Below are 18929 nucleotides of genomic sequence, written 5' to 3' on the forward strand. Positions count from 1 at the left end.
CACCCACTGTAGGGTCCACATCCGCAGACAGTCCTCACGCACCTGAATCAGCCACCGCGCTGCCTGAATTTCTGCCTTGTCCGAAAATACAGAAGGAGAGACGGCAGACAGCCCACGGCCCGCATGGATGGGGCTCCCTGGAACGCAGGGGTGGGACGGTAGGGCCGGGGGCCGGAGCAGCTCCAGGACCAATGGGTGATGCCCGCCTGGACAGCTCAGGGCCGGGCAGCCTGCGCCCGGGGCTCGTCCCCCCTCCCTGCTCACAGCCCAGAGGCCGCTGTCCTCCGGGAAGGCTGTCCCCAAGCTCCCAAGGCACCTGGAGCTCGTGTGTGCGCCCAGCGGGCCTGGCTCCCGGCAGGTGTGCAGGCCTCCCCTCCTTGCAGGGAAACCTCGGCTCCTGGAGAAGCCTTCCCCCCGTTCCAGCCTTGGACGCACACACGCACACGCACGCGCACACCTGGAGGATGTAGCTCACAGCCTCTGTGTCTGGGGGGGGAGGCACCACGTCCCCTCCGTCACTGCAGGGGGCTGGCCCGCGAGAGGATGGCCTTTCTCTCCTCTTCACGGAGACACACCTGCCCAGTCACCGCCCCCTCCTCACTTTAAGGCCAGTGGGGCAGTGAGAAGCATTTCGGACCATACAGACCCCGTTTGAAACCCGCCTGCAGCTGCTGCGTGGATCTGGGGGAGTTGTTTGGAATCCCTGGGCCACGGCTTTCTGCTGGAATTGGGATCCTGATTTTTTCGTTCATTCTAGTGAAATATACATAACATAGAAATACCTTCTTAACTAGTTTTAAGTGTACAGTTCAAGGGCATTCAGGACATTCACCTTGTGCAACCATCACCACCATTGTCCCCAGAACTCTCTCATCTCCCCAAACTGAGCCTCTGCCCCACCAAACACCAACTCCCCGACCCCTCCCCAGCCCCAGGCCCCCCACCAGCCACCTGTCTCTGTGGGACCCCGTCTGGGGGGATCACACACTCGCGATAGCCTTATCCCAGGTGGTCAGGGGCGTCGGGTGAGGTCACGTATGCCAAGCGTCTGCCCCGGGCCCAGCATACAGTAAGCGCTCAATAGCTGTTATCTTCCTCTCTCCTGCTCCTTTCCTCATGTGAACTTGGACCTGGACGTCGGTCTGCCTTCTCCCAGAGCTGCCACCTCAGGCCCCGGGGACACGTGGGGCTGTCCTCACAGGTCAGAACATGCTTCTACAGGAAGGTCGTGGGTCGGGCATGCATTTGGTTTGGAATCAAATTCTTAGAATACATCATGTGAATTCAGAGAAAGAATTCTAATCGCGGGACGGCGAACAGTGCTGTGTGTCCCGGCAGAGCCCTTGGGGCGGGGAGGGGAGTCAGGAGTGAGGGTCCTGGCTGGGGCAGGAGACCCCTGCCTCGTGGTGACCGCGGTCAGGGTGGAAGGGCCGCCGCTGAGTCACACCTACGATGGAATGCTCCAGAAGTGCCGTGTTTGCGTGAAGACAGAGTCTCCCCGATCCCTCCTCTGGATGTCGCCCCTCCGTCCCGAGCCTGCTGATGGCCTCGGGCGTCGCTGCATATCCCTGGCCCTCCTCCGCCCACCCGCGGCCACTCGTCCTGTTGCGACGCTGCCACGTTCGGGGCTTAGTGTCTGTTTTCTTCTTTGCCATCGTATTGGGTGGAATAATGTCCCCCAAAGTCACGTCCACGAACCTGTGAACGTGGCCTTATTTGGAAACAGGAGAAGGAATAACCTGCTGTCTTCAGCTCCCAGCCTGGGCTCCTTTGTGCCGTGGGAAAGGGGACCCCGCCGTTCACACGAACCCGCCTCACAGGGGCCTTTCCTATGGGAATTTGCTCATCACAGACACAGAATAAGCCCCCGTGAGCTCCTCCCTGGGAGGGGCCTCAGAGCAGCACCCAAGAGCTCAAATAAAAGGAAGATGCTTCGATACTTTCTGTAACAGGTGCTGAGTTCCTGGGTCAAAACTTATCAAAGGCCATGAATGCAGACAACGCGATGAGACATGAACCCTTACTCAGAGGTTTCTGTTCAGCCTATTGTCTTTGACACAGGAAACTTCTTATGTTTCAAATCAGGCTCTGTTCTTAAAAGAGCTTGCACTTCACTGTGGCTTTTGAGAAGTTCTGCCGGCGCTGTTTCCTCCTCGCGCTTTCTGCTGAGCCCGAGGTGGCAGGGGGGAGCTGGACTTGGAATGTTTGAGGACGTCGAGCCTGTGACCTTGGTGAGTTATTAATAAAGAGCCATGCTTGCTAGATGCCCACTTCTAGAATATGATTTAGAGGCCAACCCAACCAATGTGACTGTGCTAGGAAGCAAATCACAAGCGATGAACTGCCCTCTGTCCCAAGGCCAACACCTCTTCACTGTGTTCTGCCTGCATCCGGACGCCCTGAGGCCGGGGTGTGGAGACCATGGTGTCTCTCTCAAGGGCTGTGGAGGAGACAAAGTCAGGCAGGTCTTTCTGCTGCAGGACGGCTCCCAGGCTGTGACGGGCTGACGAGCCCAGGACATCCCGGGAGGGCCAGCCTGTTGGCCACAGAGTATCTGCTCCCACCTTGAGGGATGCCAGTGCTTCCCGGACAGTTTGATAAATGCTGACTGTGTCTCAAAGCATCTTGCACTTCATCTCACCTTAATGCTTTTCTCCAGCTGTGTCATTTAGGGATATTTTCTTTCCATTTCGAGAACGTATGCTCCTTGATATCAGACCTCCATAAATGCTCTAGCATCCTATTATTATAAATACTGACAAATATTTGTCGGTATAAATACTGACAAATACTGATTATAAGTACTGACAAAATGAATTGTCCCCAACAATGGCAACTACTCGGAATAAGCAGAGAGAAAAGCATACCAGAGCTCCCGTGTACTAGCCACGTGAGCTGGGGCAGGGTATGAGCCTCTAGTCTCACGGGCTGCCAAGATTACAGGAGAGAACGTATAAAACCCTCGGCACAGGGCCTGGTGCACGCTAAGTGGTCCACGGATGTGAGCAATGACCAGGCCGAGCATCTACACGCCCTCAGGAACTTGTGATTCCGTTGGCAAGAGAAGCTTTCGCGCGTGAAGTTACAACCGGGACCTGAAGTTGGTAAGAATGAAACTTCCCCTCTTTGGGGGCACTACACGCCCCTTGTAACTGTGCACATCGGGATGGTGGGTCAAAGCACAGTAGAAGCTGCGGTGATAGTGGGATTCTGTGGGTCCCTCATTCCGCCACACGACTCGGGATTTTCTTTATTCTGTGTGTCTGAGCACGAGGAGCCGGGGGTTGGCCGGGGAGGTGGCTGCGCAGACCCTGGGCCTCCACGGAATCCCAGCGACGCTCTGCGGGCAGAACCAGGACCAGTGGGCCCACGGCTCAGGAACACAGCTCCGCATGGCGTGAGGAAGACCCTCGGGCCCGGGCCCCAAGCTCCCCTCCTGGAGCAGCTCCGCCTGGGCTGCATGACCTCTCGGCAGGTTAGATGTAACGCGGAGGAGACTCAGTCCTCAAGGGTGGAGGGACCAGCTTGTCCTCAGACTGTCCTCATGCCACAGCCTGATGGCTCTAGGCCATGATCACAGGGTCCAGCTCAGTCTTTTTTTCCTGACAGCGTGAAGCCACCACGAAAGAGCAGGGCCACGCAGACGTGTCCAGTCTTGGTTTCCTACTTGCTGGGTGAGTTACATAATCTCCCCGATGCTCACTTGTCTTGCCTGGGAACTGGGGATGTTGATACCTGTGCGTTGATACGCTTACAAGGCAAAGAGCACCGGGACACTCAGCAAATCCTGGATCCCTTCCTGACTCTCCGGAAAAGCCTGCAGAGACCGTTCTCAAGGGTGGAGAGGACCACTGTCCCTCCTTGGGGTGGAGAGTCAGGAGAGGGTTGACTGGAAAGTTGGGAAAGTGAGTGTCAGACCACAGGGAACAGGGAACACGGAATTTGCCAACCTCAGCGAGTCCCTCTGTCGGGATGAACGACTGGGTTAGAGACGGCACGGCCACAGGACCCGAACGGCCCAGCTCTGTGGACCACACGCTGCTCCAGCCCCATCATCTGTGCCCCGGGGCCCAGAAGGCACATCTTCCTCATCTTGTCCTCAGGGGGCCCTTTGTACCAGTTCTGGGGACACCCGATGTGCCCGACACACAGGAGGGGGTTGTTACAGCCGCCGAGCAATGACGTGACCTCATGCGCACACCCCACGGTGCCACCTTCCAAGAGCTGCTCCCATGGAGCTTTGCCACGCTGTGGACAACGGGGAAAAAGCGAGGGGACTGGGAGAGGGAAGCCCACTGCCTCCTGATTTTCCTTCTATTGGCCAATGTTGACACGAGTTCTCAACGTCTGAGCCTGGTCTGAGTGTTCAGGACTTTGCTGAATGAAAAGAGACCAACCTGGCCTGCAAAATGCATCATTACAGAGTATCCACAAAGAGAGAGACTATAATCTGAGCACCATCTTTTACCGTCATAAAATTAAAACTACAGACAAGAGATAGATTTGAATAAAATACGATAATTAAGAAAAAAATACGATAATTTAAACATTTATTATTTCCTTTCTTTATAGTTCATAAAATAAAGTGGCTAAAGTAAAGTGGCTAAAAAGGTAAGAGTCTTTAAAGTATTAAATCTCTCAAAGGGAATTTGTCACACTCAAGTTTTGAAAAAAAAGATTGATAATAAAAAATATGAAAGGGCTCATATAAATTCTGAAATCAAGGAACATCTGAGGAACACCTGTAAACAAATCTGAATTGGCTTAATTGAATCCAAGGCATTATTCATGATCAATGTATTAAGATCTTATTTTCAGAACAAAATTTAATTTAAAAAGACTCACCTGCCAGAAGTCAGCCACAGTTGCGGGCAGCGGTCCTTGGGTGGCGATGTACGCGGGCTTCCTGGGGTCGTGGTCCATCTGCGGAGACAAGACCACAGAAGAGAGACGAGCTGGAGAGCGGGTGAAGGGCCGGCCGCGGGGAGGGACGCGGCGTGTCCTGTGCTCACGGTCCCGGCCCTCGACCCACACGTCTGCGGAGTGGGAGACCCGCTGCTCCGCCCCACGGCCCCTCCTGACTCCAAGCCGCCTGCGTTTTAGGCGGGGCCTGGGGGCCCCCGGCGCCTGGAGCCTGGCGATTGGGGCTGACTGTTTTCCTTGCCCCGGGATGGAGATAACTGAGCAGCGTCGGTAGGAACCGTGACCCAGAGACCAGATACCAGTGCGTTAACCCATGCACAGGCCGCGCTAGGCAGGGTGGTGGGGACGAAGCGGGAGCACCCAGGGCAGCACCCAGGCCACCAACACGGGGACCCGTCCGCGGGCGCGTGTGATCGCAGAGGAGTTCGGCCGGCGTGCGCAGCCTCCATGGCCACCGCTGGCCACGCACAGGGTTGGAGGTAACGCGGCCGAGGTTAGCACTGAGGGCACTGTGCTGGGCAGAGGGCAGGGGCACGGCCGGGGCCTGGAGGGATCCAGCAGCAATGCCCCCCAGGATGAGTTACGCCCCTCCCGTGGCGGCTGGTTTCCCTTTACCCTGAAAGGGGCTCGGGCCCAGCGTCCTCCTGGGGTCTGAGAGCCAGCGCGGCACACGCTGCCTAGCCTTCCAGCAGCCGACTCCCCTGTTCTCTTTCTACCTCGCCAGACAAGGACCGAAAGCAAACAAAGGAGAATGCCGTGGTGGGTTTCCTGGCTAGGTGATCTGTCCGAATGCAGCCTGCTGGCTTTGAGAGAGGAAGTTTGGCCTAAAAGACCTTCATTATAACATCTAATTCAAAGACTGACTAAGCAGAAAAAAAAAGAACATGAGAACGAAGCCTGGAGAAGCAAACAGGATTAAATCAGACGGACGGGGCTCTTTCCCCTCACACTGGCGTCCTAAGAGGACAGGGAGGGACCAGGCGAGGTGTTAGCAAAGACGTCCTTGCTGTCACCCCCTTGAGGACCGCAGAGGCCTCGCCCAGAAGAGAGTGGGCCGGTCTCCCCGTGGTGTCAGGCGTTTGCTCACTTATCAGACTGTACAACATCCTTCATTCTTACCCATCCAGCACCAGTTTCTATGCTTTTGATACCAGCGTTTGATGAAAGATTTAAAATGCTCCGCACTTAAAGGTACCTGTTAAGAATACATCTCCCAATACAGTGAAAAACACAGAGGGTGCAACCACACGTGATTCTACGGCGACACGTGAGGACGTCACCTGAAAGCCCCCTCCGAGTTTGGGTGTGAGAAGATCCCACGTGAGGTGCGTCCGCCTTAACACGAATCCAGTGAATCCTCCCGCATCGCCCGCCCATCAACACTTTCGGGGCCGATGGTTGTCAGCGTGAAAGGATGCCCCCAGCGCACCTTCTAATTATGTGCACCACGAAAGAGGGAAAGAGCACAAAAGAACAGGTGTATGTTATTGTAACAGAACAACATCTGACGCTAGCTGGGGGGTGGAGGGGCAGGAAAAAAACGCTTTTTGTGCATCTAATTTAGTGAGATTCGTAAGTGAAACCGGAAATGCACAACACACACAGTACAGGTAAAATTACGTTACTCTGTAGCTGAAAGCCCCAATTAAAATGTTTCAGTAGAAAAATGCTTGCCAGAAATAAGGAGTTTTATGTTCAAAATATGCATTTGTTGGGGGTGACAGCTATTTACGGAGACCCCTATCTCTTCCCTGCAAATAGTTCTGCATGAAAAGTAAAACCCCACCTCCTTTTCAAGTGTGCTTTTTTGCCCAAAGCAATTCAGAGAGCAACACATTTGAAAATCGTTAGTACGTTCAACCTAGCACATTTAGCGTCTTTCACAATGAGAAATATGCGATTGAAAGTAAAAATCGGAACAGGGTTTCAGGAGGGTAAGTAAGGCCCCCAGTCGTGGGAGGTCTTGATGTCATGGTGCTCCCATCTTCCCCATCCACTGCTCAACCCGAGACCGGGACCGGAGGATGTGTGGCTAGGGGTAAGGGGGCGGGGGGCGCTCAATGGCCCATCACTCCCCTCCCCCTTGGCTGCGTCACATGGCTGCCACCTGGAAGGCAGTAAGTGATCACAGAGCGGTGACACGTGCCACCAGTTGAACAGTAACTGAGACGACCACCACCATCGCCTCATCCCGTGAACATCCTGTTGGACAGAAAATAAGTCTGGGCAGAAGCACTCTGTGCGTGTAGCAAAGATAAGGCCACGGGAGTCTCAGCCCAGTTCTGGGCATCTCTGAATGAATGAAAGCAAAAATTTCACTAAATGCACCGAAGTCTTACTACACTTAAGATCTCCAAGGTGGGATAAGCATAACTGGAGGAAATCGCGTCAGTTTCTACGGACACGACTTCTCCGTCAGGAGCTCTGGCTGCCAACCCAGCCTGGTGGGGGACGACGCCTCCACCTCCAGCTCCTGGTGGGGATGAGCACTGGCTTCTGCTGGCATCTGAGCTGAATCTTCCCCCGTTCTTCCTTGTTGTTTCCCATTTCTTTGTAGTGTACTTTTTATCTGTAGGACTGCTGTGATTACAAACACAAGCTCCAGCACTGTGAATGAAGTCAGGGTCTCTGGCCTCACTCTCAGTGTCTGTAAAATGGGTGAGGCGGGGGCGGGGAGGCGGGACATGGTCTCTACAGGCCCTTTAGCTCTGGGATTCTGGGATTTTTTTTCAGAAAAAGTAGACCCCCAAAGTTTGTGTTCAATCTACTGTTCATGTGGCTGACTGAGTCTTATGAAGATACCACATGAACTAGGGTGCCCGCAAGGTATATCCCTATGAATTTCTAAATGCACAGTTAAAAAAAAAACCTAGCGATTTGGTTCAAGCTGTAGAATGACAGTTATAAATGACCATGAGTAACTAGTTCTAAACTGCATTAAAAAATGTAGCAATATTCCCCCAATGTTCCGAACAAAAGTCATCCTAAAAACTAAGCCTTCAGCATATTAAGACCAGGGCACCTGTGTTCTGAAGTCTTGAAGGGTGACTGGCAGGGGGGCAGCCGGCTGGTGCGCAGGTGAGGGCAGGGCCGGTACTGCCCCCGGACCACCTGGTGGCCCAAAGTCTCAGGGAAGGTCTGGGCCAGCCTCTGGTAGGGGGGCCACAGGGGTCACGTCTCCTACCCTGCAATCTCACACAAGGTGAACACGCAGGTCACCTTCCTGTATTCCTATCTGCCCACCTTACACCTGCTTTTCCTAACATGTAAAGCAAATTTCACAGATGTTTTCTTAAGAACAAGAGAACATCAAGCCTGAGTTTTCAAGTCACTTTTCCAGACACCAAGTCTTAATGTGAGAGTTTGCTGGGAAACTGTAGCATTAGTAAAATCAGTGGGAGAGAGTCTGGCTTTTTTTTTTCATATTCTTATGAGTTGAGATTTATTTAAGAAAAGTATTGGCTATAAACCATAATTATACACATATAGATGTTGGCTTGTAAATCCGAAAACCAAGGAATTGGCCCCCATAGTTGGCCAATTTCTTAGGATGTTCAGGGCATCTGAGCAGTCATCCTTTTCTGAAGAGTCAGTCTGTATCTACTTAAATTTGTTAAACGCATTCTGAGTTTAAAAATGAAACCATTTCCCCCCTGAATAAACAGAGAAATGAAGAGTAAGTTTACTTTCAAGTGTTGTTGGGACGTTCAGACTCGTCCCTGGTAAGGGGACCCATGTGCTGCTGTGTTCAGGCCCGCCACCGCTTGGTCCACGCCCGACAGTGACCAAGCTCCAGCGCGGCCGATGGAGCTCTCCCGCAGACACCCCATGCGGGGAGGCAGAATTCCCATTTACTTTCATGACCTCTGATTTCAGAGCAGAGATTGCACATTATTTACTACTGGATGGCTTCCTGAAATTTAATGAGGACTAAGTACAAACATGACAGATGTCGTTATTGTAGTTTTATCCTGCACGGTCACGGGCTTCTTGGGCTCTCACTGTAAGCTTCTCACTCAGTTCTGCTAGGAAGCTCATTATCATCAGACCTTCAGTCATTTCAGGAGGAGGTACTGAGGATTTCTTCTAGTTCATGCTTCCAACCCAAATTTGCACAAAAAAGAACTGTGGCATGAAATAAAAGGAAAACATAAAAGACACCGAAAAATCACTTGCCTCTCCTGGCCTCACCTTCTGACCCAAGTCCCTGCCCCGTCAAGCCTGAGAGGCTGTTCTGAATTTCCACCAGCAAGAGAGAGACGGGGAAGGCACAGGAGTACGGGGCTGCTGGTGGGCGGCCTCTGGGAGAGATGCAGCTTCTCACCAGCACCCTGTCCTCACTGAGTCCTAACTTTAGCCTGAAATAGCTCCGACGTCTGGAAGCCGGAACCCATAAAATGGGGGAGAGTCGGGCACCCCCCAACACTGAACTCCCGTCTCTGAGACGTGAAAAGAATTGCTTTATTGCTCATTCTGGTCCTGTCACGTGGTTCATCCCAGGGAAGGAGCCCAGCGGGAATAAGGCAGCTCTTTCCCTTCTACAGACCATCACCATGACCCTTGTGTAGGGAGCAAGTCCAGGCAGCTACAAAGCCCACCCTCACCGGACGAGAGATGCGTAAATCAGTGGGGCTTTGGCTTGGTTTTTTGAATTTAGAATTGATGGAAAAATACCAAACTCAACAAGTGTGTTTATTGAGAAAGACTGATTGAACGGCTCCAGTTAGGCCTCTGAACACAGACGGAGCCAACGTTTGAGGTCTACTCTGCTGGAGGGAAAGGAGTGACTCCTTAAAAATAACCCCAGAAACAAAGGCCTGAGCTCGGACGGGTGCAGACAAGATGCTTCCCTCTGAATCCCTTTCGCACCGCAAGCGTGTTACACTGTGCCCTCGCTGTGTGGTTGTGAGGTGTCAGGAAATGGGGCTGACCCACGGCACCCTGGAGTCATAATAATAAGGTTTATACAGCAGATGCACTGAAATAGATGGAACCACCACGATGGCAGCGGTTTACTCTCAGCGGTTCTGCTTGCGATCAGACGGCGAACTGTCTCGTCCAAGGTCACCACTGAGGACAGCAGGGGCTGTCGTTCGCCCAGGGCGCTCTCACGGATCCAGAGATGACCCAGGCCCACCCGGCCACCTCCCCCCTCCCCCATAACCTCACAGCGCCGGAGCCCCCAGGACATGCTGCGTCCTACACGCCCGTATTTGACTGAAGCCAATGTGAGAACTTAGTGAGATGTCCTGACGCTCCCCGAAGACCAGCGTCAAGAACCACGGCTTAAGGGGGACACAGCCCCACCTGCTCCTGTCGCTCTGCTGCGGGCCCAGGTGCGCCCACCACGCGCCCTGAGAACCCCTGGCAGGTTCCTCCCAGCAGCTACTGACCTACACTCACCCCACCTTCCAGCCCCTCTTCTTTCCCCTCGGGCAGCTCCCGACTCTCCCCCGCGGCCCCTCCCCCGGTGCAGGGCAGGAAGCCGCTAGGGAACGGCAGGCTGTGGCCGTGGGGAGCTCTCCGGAGGCTGGGAACACCTGCCGGCCAGAGGGTCTCAGGACAGAGACGCTCCCCCGTCCTCCATCACACCTGCTGCCCAGAGAGGCGCCGCCGCACCCCCTCCCTCGAAGGGAAGACCCCGCCCGCTGGAAAGACCGGAGGAGACCAACCAGCAGTGTCCGACCTGCTTCCACGTCATCCATCACTTCAACACGTGCCAGGTTTGGGTCTGGTTTTTCCTGTTTCCCCCAAACAGGGAACAAGTGGGCCTAGGAACCCTTTACACAACCAGCTACGAATTTCCCCAAAGTCACGGGTTCCAGCAGTAACTTGTCAGGGCGCTGTTGCTGGGCCCCTGGGGGGACCAGGCTCAGCACCCCGGCACCACGTTCCCTTTGCCCGGGACTCAGCCCCGCCTGGGGACCAAGCCATCAGGAGTGGGCAGGGGGGCAGAGCACCAGCCCTGGTCCCTGGTGGAGGGTAGTTACCTGGCAGAGGCTAGTTAGCTGGTGGAGGAGGCTGGTTACCCGGTGGAGACGACTGGCCATCAGCTATCGAGCCAGTGCCCAGCCGGCCCGCTCCCGCCCCCCGCCCCAGGGAGCCTTGGTGGGTGGTGGGCAGTACTCACGATGGGGCTGGCGTTGATGTAGTCAGAGCTTCTGTGGCTGTTCTCTGATTTTAGCCGGATCCGGGAGTGGTCGTCTGCAAGCCCCAAAGCAGAGCGTTAACCCGTGCAGGGCGTCATCCAGGGCCACCGCTGCCCCCTGCCCCCAGGTCCTGCTGAAGGCCGTCAACGCACCTCCTCCCTCCCTCCCTCCCTCCCCCACCGAGGGTCCTTCAGCCCACGAAGTGGAGCGTCAGGGTGTGCAGGGAACCTCGTGTTTTTCTTATGTCAAGTTCCAATGCCAAGGCTGGGTGCTCCTCAGCAGTAGCTCATGTAGTGTTGTTTGCCTTTAAATAACACGTATTTGGTAACACAGAGAAAATAAACATCAACATGGATATTAAGCTATTAGACCATCATTCAATACATACAATTTTGTCGTCTAGAGAAGGTGAAATACCCGAGATTACGAGAACGTAGATTTACAAGGAGAAAAGAGCAAAAGAAAATGCAGCGGAAGAGGGCGCAGGGAGTAGTGTTCACGTGGGGACTCACCAACACAGAAACGTGCCTAAAACGGGCAAAATAATTGGACGAGTGTTGAGACCAGACGCTTCAGGGGGGATTAAGGACGTGTGATCGGTCACAGCTTCATGTGTTTGCTATGTGAATCACCCCTAACTCTGGTTCTGGAGTAACCACCCTTCTGCGGTCAGTGACAGCTCTCTGCCTGTTTTCAGGAACCTTCACGGCCAGCAGGGCACCACCGAGAGTCCCCGTTTCTCCCACCTTCCTCCCCTTCCTCCGCAAGGTTCAAACTTGAAAACGGGAAGCGCCGAGCTCCATCATCTTGTGCGGCAGTGAAGGCCTTCCGGCGGCCCCCATACCGCCTGCTTCTGCTGAGAAGACAGGCAGCCCAGCTGCAGCCCTGGAGCTCAGGGCTTCCACGGTGGTAAGTGTGTTACCCCAAGTCCAGAGTCCTGGCATTTCAGCCGCGTCTCCCCACCTCCTGCTCCCAAACCCTGGGAGCAGCTCGGCAGTGGGTTCAGGAGAGCACGGGGGCTTTGCTGTGGTTTGTGTTTCTTTTCTTCCTCTGGGAGATTTTCCTTATTTACTTATTTTTTGTTTTAAACAGTTCTGGGGCTTGGGAAACTTGGCGAGGCCTAAACTGATTGAACTTGGAAGGTATCGTCCACTGGAGACTGGACGCCATCCTATCCGTCTTATTGAGGTATTAACGTTGGCTTTTTCCTGGTAGAGACAAGACAGGTAAGAAACATCTAGAGACGGGGAAGGGGTTCACGCCTGACGTGTTTACCTGAGCACAGGTGACACGGACCAGACGCTGTGGAATGTTCTGAAGGTGTTTACAATGGCAGCTGCCAAAGCCCCCCGCTAAGGTGTGACCAACGGTTCAAAAGTCCCCTGGACTCAATGGCTTCGGGGTCCTGCACAGATTTATTCTTGAGAGACTGAAAATTGGCTGTGGCAGGAAGTTGAAATAAAACCCACGAGAAAAGTCGGTCAACTCTGACATTCCAAAGCGCTACAAACAATCAACCGCAAAATGAAGTTCAAGAGGCCCAGTTTCTCAGCGTGTGTGTGTGGGGGGTGCGTCCAGACACATCAAAGCCAGAGACGGGGTGAGCCGCGCGGAAGCCGGGCCCTTCTCTGAATGGGGACCGTGGCTTCTGCCCACACACAAGCCTGGATACACAGAGCAGGGCTTCTAGCTGATTCCAAGGGGTTCCCGAGGGTCTCCCAGGAGCCCCCCTCACTGCAAATATTCTCCACAAGCCCACTTCAGGCATTGCTAATAGCAGCAATTGGGCTGCTCCCAGTGTCTGAGAACCCGTTACCCAGGGCAGGGCTGCTGGCCATCGCGACGGAGGGGACCAGGGAGCAGGGCCCGGAGCTTCAGAGGGCGCCGATCACACCCAGAGCAGAGTGGCCCCCTGGTCGCACTGAACACGCCCAGGATTGGGGGGCTGCCGGGTCCCTCTCATCTCCATGGGGCCCTGCAAGCAACCAGGTTCAGTAAACAAGTGCCAGCTGGATTTTCTAGTCGGAAAATCAAGAAAACGTGTCCTCAGTTTGGGAGTCTCGGTGAGCTTGACCCACGATGGTTAATGGGAAAAACTGTTTTGAGCAGGGACGGAGCCTAAGCTTGCTGTGAAGACAGCTCACAGCATCCTGCATCCCTGTGGGTACCGGTCCAGCCACCTTCATCCCCGCAGGGCACTCTCTCCAAGATGCCACTGCGCCTGGGACAAGGGCTTCCAAAGCTCAGAGTTCTACCTTCCCATCACACATTTGATATTGCAGCAATGTGTTGATTTAAAAATTAACAGTGAATTTCTTTTTTTCTTTCTTCTTTTTTTTTAGTGTGGGACCATCTTGAACCTCCCTCTGAAACACCGGGGGCCATCCCAGAAGGGCCAGAGGCCGGCGGAGGGTAGGCTGATGTAGCAGGGACGGTCCAGTGGACACTTCACTCGGCTGGGCAAGTCTCAACTATTTCGTGGTTCACTGTTCCTGTTCTGAGGGTGGCTGCTTGGATTCTTTGTGATGTACAGGGCAGACAAGGCTTCCTGGCAGGATTACTGATTCACTCAAGGTCAACAAGCGGCGTGGAGGTGAAGCCAGGGCCGCGCTCCTGAGCAAATAACCCCCTCTCTCTCCTCTGTGGATCGGCTGAATACTGTTCGTCTTCCCCGTTATAAACACACACCACAGAGCAAGAATTTTTACAACTGCAGCGCTTATATTTTAATTAAGAGCTGGGTGTGTCCTTCAAGATCTTGTTCTGAGACTTCACTCAGAAGCCAGGAAACAAGGAAATTCAGGTAGTGTCTTCCCGCTGCACCTGGCTCTATAACTGAGTTATTTTCCTCTCATAAGATCCACAGTAGTAAATTTTATCAAGGAGGGAAGGAGAAAAACACCTATTAAGAAGAAACTTGCTGAATTAACCCTCTGTGCCTGTTCCTTTTCTGAACCCCTGAAGAATTTATTGTGTACTGTTCCCGTGTTTAAGAACAGTGCTTCGAATTTCGGTAGCATTCTACCTGTCCTAATGTTTCACATGTATTATCCTCCTTCTTCCTGGAACACTGTGCTATAGACAGAATAGAGTCCATTTTCCCATTTAGGTTGAAGAAACTAAGGCTCTAAAACATCAAGTAATCGACTTGGCAAAGACCACAGAGCTAAGGGTCCAGGCTTGACCCAGCCTGGCCACCTGCTAGCCTGGTGATATTTGGGTAAATGATTCAATATCTTAAAGTGTCAGATTTGTCATCCAAAATGTAGGATAACGATATCTAACTCACAGGCTTGTTGTGATAAATGGCTTCTATAAAGTACTCACGTAAGGCCTGGCAGAGAGCAAGGGATTTAGGAACAAGTTCAAGATTACAGATGGACACACACCTGACAAAAAGTCAGCTAAACTGGCAAAACTCATTGTGAGGTATAGGATGAGTTGTCAGTAAATACAGGATGATTTTCATAAATGCCAACAGAAGGAGTAAGGTCTAGAATTGCTTCTTGATTACGACTAAGGCAAAGGAGCCTTGGAGAGAGGGAGATTTTGGAGGACACTGCGGCTTAACCATTCAGGCTTCCTTCTAGCCCGTGCCATGCGTAGCCCGTGCCCACGTTCCACCAGAACCCACCCAAGGAGAGTGTGTGGAGGCCTCCCCCGCCTGTGACATCATCTCCTAACATGGATCTTTAAGGAGAGCATTCCCTTAGGCTCCCTGATCGTGTCCCTCACACTGTCTGAGTGTACTGATATGTATACAAGTCAACAGTCTTCACTTCCCTAATAGACGAAGTCATTGATACTGCTGGCGGTAACACGAGTTAGGCATCTGTAGAAGCCGTGAGTTGACACTGGCACTTGCCATGGGGATTTCTTCATCCGAGTGGTCTGTCAATATTCCCCTGGGGCCCTGCAGCTGTCTCAATTTTCTGTTAAGATTGAGATGAAACCATTACACTGGCTGATGGCATCTTCTCTACCTGGAGGGTATGGCTGGTGCAAACATGCGGTGCGTCTGTGACGGGCCAGCACTCTGCCTGGGGGGCTCTGAGTCTTTCATGGAGACCCCACACACCGGGCTGTGCTCACAAATGGCACCAGCGGCACCACTTCCTTCCTGAATTTCCTGGGTCCCCTGACGGGTTAGCAAACCGCAAACATCACCTGAACTTCTCCACCAGCTGTTAACGCCAGTCTCCCGTTCCCAGCCAGTCACGCCTGGAAACGTCTTCATTGACTTGGCCTTGTCACACCTGAGGCAGAGCCATAAATGTTTGTATTATGTCTGTTTCGGGACTCTGAGAAGCTCAGTGTACGACACGTTTCTCCCCAGCCCCGGGAACCGGAGGATGACGGCGTGAGTGCGAAGCACTCTTGCTCTGAGGCGGTGAGTCCTCCTTGGAGGTCGGCTCACACTTCTTCCCACCAGCGCCCCTTCCTCAGCAAGCCCGTGAGCAAGGGCTCTGCTCTCGTGAAGAAGCCCACACCTCAAACCACAGGACCATCAAACGTTTAAGGAGGAAAGCAGACACTCCCACTCTGCGTCTCCTTGGCTCAGTGGCGGGCAGAGCGGGGCGTCTGGGGCCCAGGGTCAGCACACCTGCCGGCACCCACGGCCGCAAGAAGGCAGGCTGGTTCCGTCCCCACCCCGGAAGCTGCCCCGCGGTGACGGCCCACAGCCAGAGGCTCACGGCTGGCTTCCTGGCTCCAAACACGCCCGAAGCAGGTCCTGGAGGCACACGCGTGGCCTGAAACATGGTCTGAAGACCTCATCTCGTGTCTCATTTCTTAGTTTCACCAGCTTCTCTGCGGATCTCTCAAAAGGCAATCCCAAATAGGATGGCCACCCAGCTCGGCGGGTGCGTGACCATATAGGTGGGTGACAGGGGCTGCAGCACAGCAGGAGCCCCTGTTCTAACCTTGCTGCTCAGCGTCTGCAAGGAAAAGGTCCCTCTGGGCTCGGCCTCTGTGCCAAGCAGGAACAGGTTCCAAAGATTTCAGGTAGTGGCCTGGCACCGCCCTGCCAACCACTGAGCCGTCCAGGGGGGCCTGGTGTTGAAGGTTGAATTGTGTTCCCCCCAAAAAAAGATGTGTGGGTGCACTAGCCCCCAGGACCTCGGGATGTGGCCTTATTTGGAGACGGGTCTGTACAGAGGGGATGGAGTGACAACACGGTCATATGGGTGGGCCTCAGCCCGTGCCTGGCGTCCTTATAAAAGGGGGAGTTTGGAATCAGACACAAGCAGAGGAAGGATGACGTGTAGACACGAAGGCCGAGGAGAGGGCCCAGGACAGACACCCCCTCGAAGCTCTGAGGGGCCAGCCTTGTCATATCACCCTTGTCCTGGACCCCGGCCTCCAGGTGGTGAGGACACAGCTCTGTGGCCTGGACGCTCCCGCCCCCGGAGTTGAGGCTCCGTCTGGGCCTGGCTTTCTCACGATGCCCTGTCTGCCCTTTTCACGTGTCTAACGTCTTCCAGTTCCCCATGTCTTCAATGAGGAGGCTGACCGAGATGACCAGAAAGTTCCTACCAGCTAAAAAAGTTAGCTTTCTATGAGAAAATTAGCCAGTAGGCGTGAGGTGGCCCCTCATGAACCTGGGAGAGGGAGGGGAAGGAGGGGGAGGGGGAGGGGGAGGGGAAGGAGGGGGAGGAGGAAGGGAGAGGAGGGGGAGGGGGAAGGGAGAGGAGGGGGAGGGGGAAGGGAGAGGAGGGGGAGGGTAGCTCTGCAGAGAGGTCCCAGCAGCCCCGGTGACTGTGTGGGAAGAGTCTCCGGGACCCAGCCCTGGGCCACGGTGGGCACGGCGGTGACACCAGGGCACCGTCCTCGTGCCTGGAGGGCAGGATGGCGTGCAGCACAGTGTCCAAATGTTTGCTGGCAGCACTCGTGTTGCACACACACAAGAACAACTCTGCATAATAAGAGCACAGACACCAACCAAGCAAAACCGCGCCATCTGCACCGTTCTACCCAGAGACCATCAATCAACGGACCTCAGCCACGCATCTCCTCTGAGCGAGAGGACCTGCATCCCCACTCCCACCCCCGCCCCCCGCTGAGCTGAGGCGGGCCGGACACAGACGGCGAAGGGCGCGGCCTCGGAGGGCCCCTGTCGGGGGCAGCTCACGCATGTTGAAACAAAGTGACAGAAGTCTGTGTTCTACTGAGCACAATGTTGTCACCAGAAAGCAACCCCGTCCCCATCTGTGCTGACCAAGGGCGGACGGGCGGGGACACAGGTGCCACCTTCAGCTGACAGCCACAGCACCTGACAGGGACCCAGGCCAGTACTGCTACACATCTAAACTGAACTCTAATAAGGACAGAATTGCTCAGCTGATGGTAACCTTGAGAGAACAGTGGCCAAACCATCTTAAAGTTTTGAGTGGCCAAGAAAGAGAATGCTAGGCATTTAACACATAACCAGATGAGGGAATGTGGTTCCAGAGACTCCAAAAGGGCGCTGAGCCAAAGAGATGGGAAACCCTAAACGTCAGAGTTCTGATGACACAGTGGTAAATATCCTGAGTAAGAAAACGAGAAACAGACATCCAAAGAAACCAGGGTGGCCCGCAATGTAAAAGATCACATACGAAAGACGGAAGCGCGCACGTAAACCAGGATCATCAGAAAGGCTGACGTCCCGAGTGGGATGGTGCAAAATACACAGGGGATAACAGGAGAGTCTGTACACCTTTGTTTAAACCGAATGAAGCCTCTGTCTGGTGTAGATGACATCATTTTGGTAGATAACAAACAGAAAATCTATTCAATTACAGTTCCGTCGTGGCCATCTCTATCAGAGGATACTTTTTCAAACCAGCAAGGACAGAGAGGAGATAGTTAGGGGGTCGACGGATGCTGGGGGACGATGTTCACGGGCAGGTTCTGGTCTCCGGTCCTGTGACCAGAACAGGTTCTGCGAGTCCTCTGGGTGCAGCCGCAGCGGGTGCTGGCCACGTCCACGGCGTGTCCTGGGGACGCACAGTCTGGCCATGGCTGGTTTCGACCTCATTGCGTCCCTGGGCCTCTGGGTCTCGGGTGCGTGACCAGAATGGGGGAAAGAGCGGGTCTGGGAACCAGGCCGTCAGCGTCCCAAGGACCAGCCAGCCTCCTGACTGGAGAGCTTGTGAAAGTTTCCAGGGAGGGTGGCCGCCAGGAGAAGAGGAGCTTGTTAGGGTCAAGTCACGTCGGAAAACCAAGGGGGTTGTTCTAAAGTTACAAAGGCTAGAGAGATGCGAAGTCCAAAAGGCAGTTATGCACCTTGATTGCATCCTAGTTGACAAACTGCTGTAGGTGACAGAACTGGAATATTTGGGCGCATTGGAAGATGGATTGGAATTAGCTGCTAACAGGGGATGACTGATTTTCTCAGTTACAACAATGGGGTCGTAGTTACGCAGGAGAAGGTCTTTACTTTTAGGAGACACAGGCTAACGTATTTAGATGTCACGATGCCTAAACCCCACTTTGAAATAGTTCAGCCAGTAAAGAAGTAAAGCACACACACTGATCACACAAAGAAGGCAAAATACGGAGTGGCAGCTGTGCGGAGTCTGGCTGGTGGGAATATAGGCGATCATCAAATTGTCATTTCAACCCGAGGATTTTAAAACTTTTGCAATAAAAAGTGTGTGTGGGGGAATTACGCCAAGCCGGCGACACTGCTTCTTTGCCAAGTGCCCCTGGACTGGCCAGCAAGGAATCCCCTGGGGTCAGGAGGGCGGGGGGCAAGCCACGACACCCCCGACGCCCCGGCTCACCTCTGGCTCCAGGCTCTCGGGTGACGGTGTAAACGGGACATTGCACACCTGGCCTTTTGCACGGTCTACTGTGCAGGGATCTCCTGGGCTG

The 18929-nt window shown here is 54.0% G+C and overlaps 1 protein-coding gene across 1 annotated transcript in view; it reads right to left on the reverse strand.

The window, feature by feature from the left end:
* Window positions 1-18929, reverse strand: part of PTPRN2 (protein tyrosine phosphatase receptor type N2) — a 684054-nt gene that overhangs the window by 34395 nt on the left and 630730 nt on the right. The window contains 2 exon segments of the mRNA XM_068550211.1: window positions 4846-4923; window positions 11054-11127. Coding sequence (XP_068406312.1) covers window positions 4846-4923; window positions 11054-11127 — 152 coding nt within the window.

The sequence above is a fragment of the Eschrichtius robustus genome, chromosome 8 (assembly GCF_028021215.1).
Source record: "Eschrichtius robustus isolate mEscRob2 chromosome 8, mEscRob2.pri, whole genome shotgun sequence".
NCBI lineage: Eukaryota > Metazoa > Chordata > Mammalia > Artiodactyla > Eschrichtiidae > Eschrichtius > Eschrichtius robustus.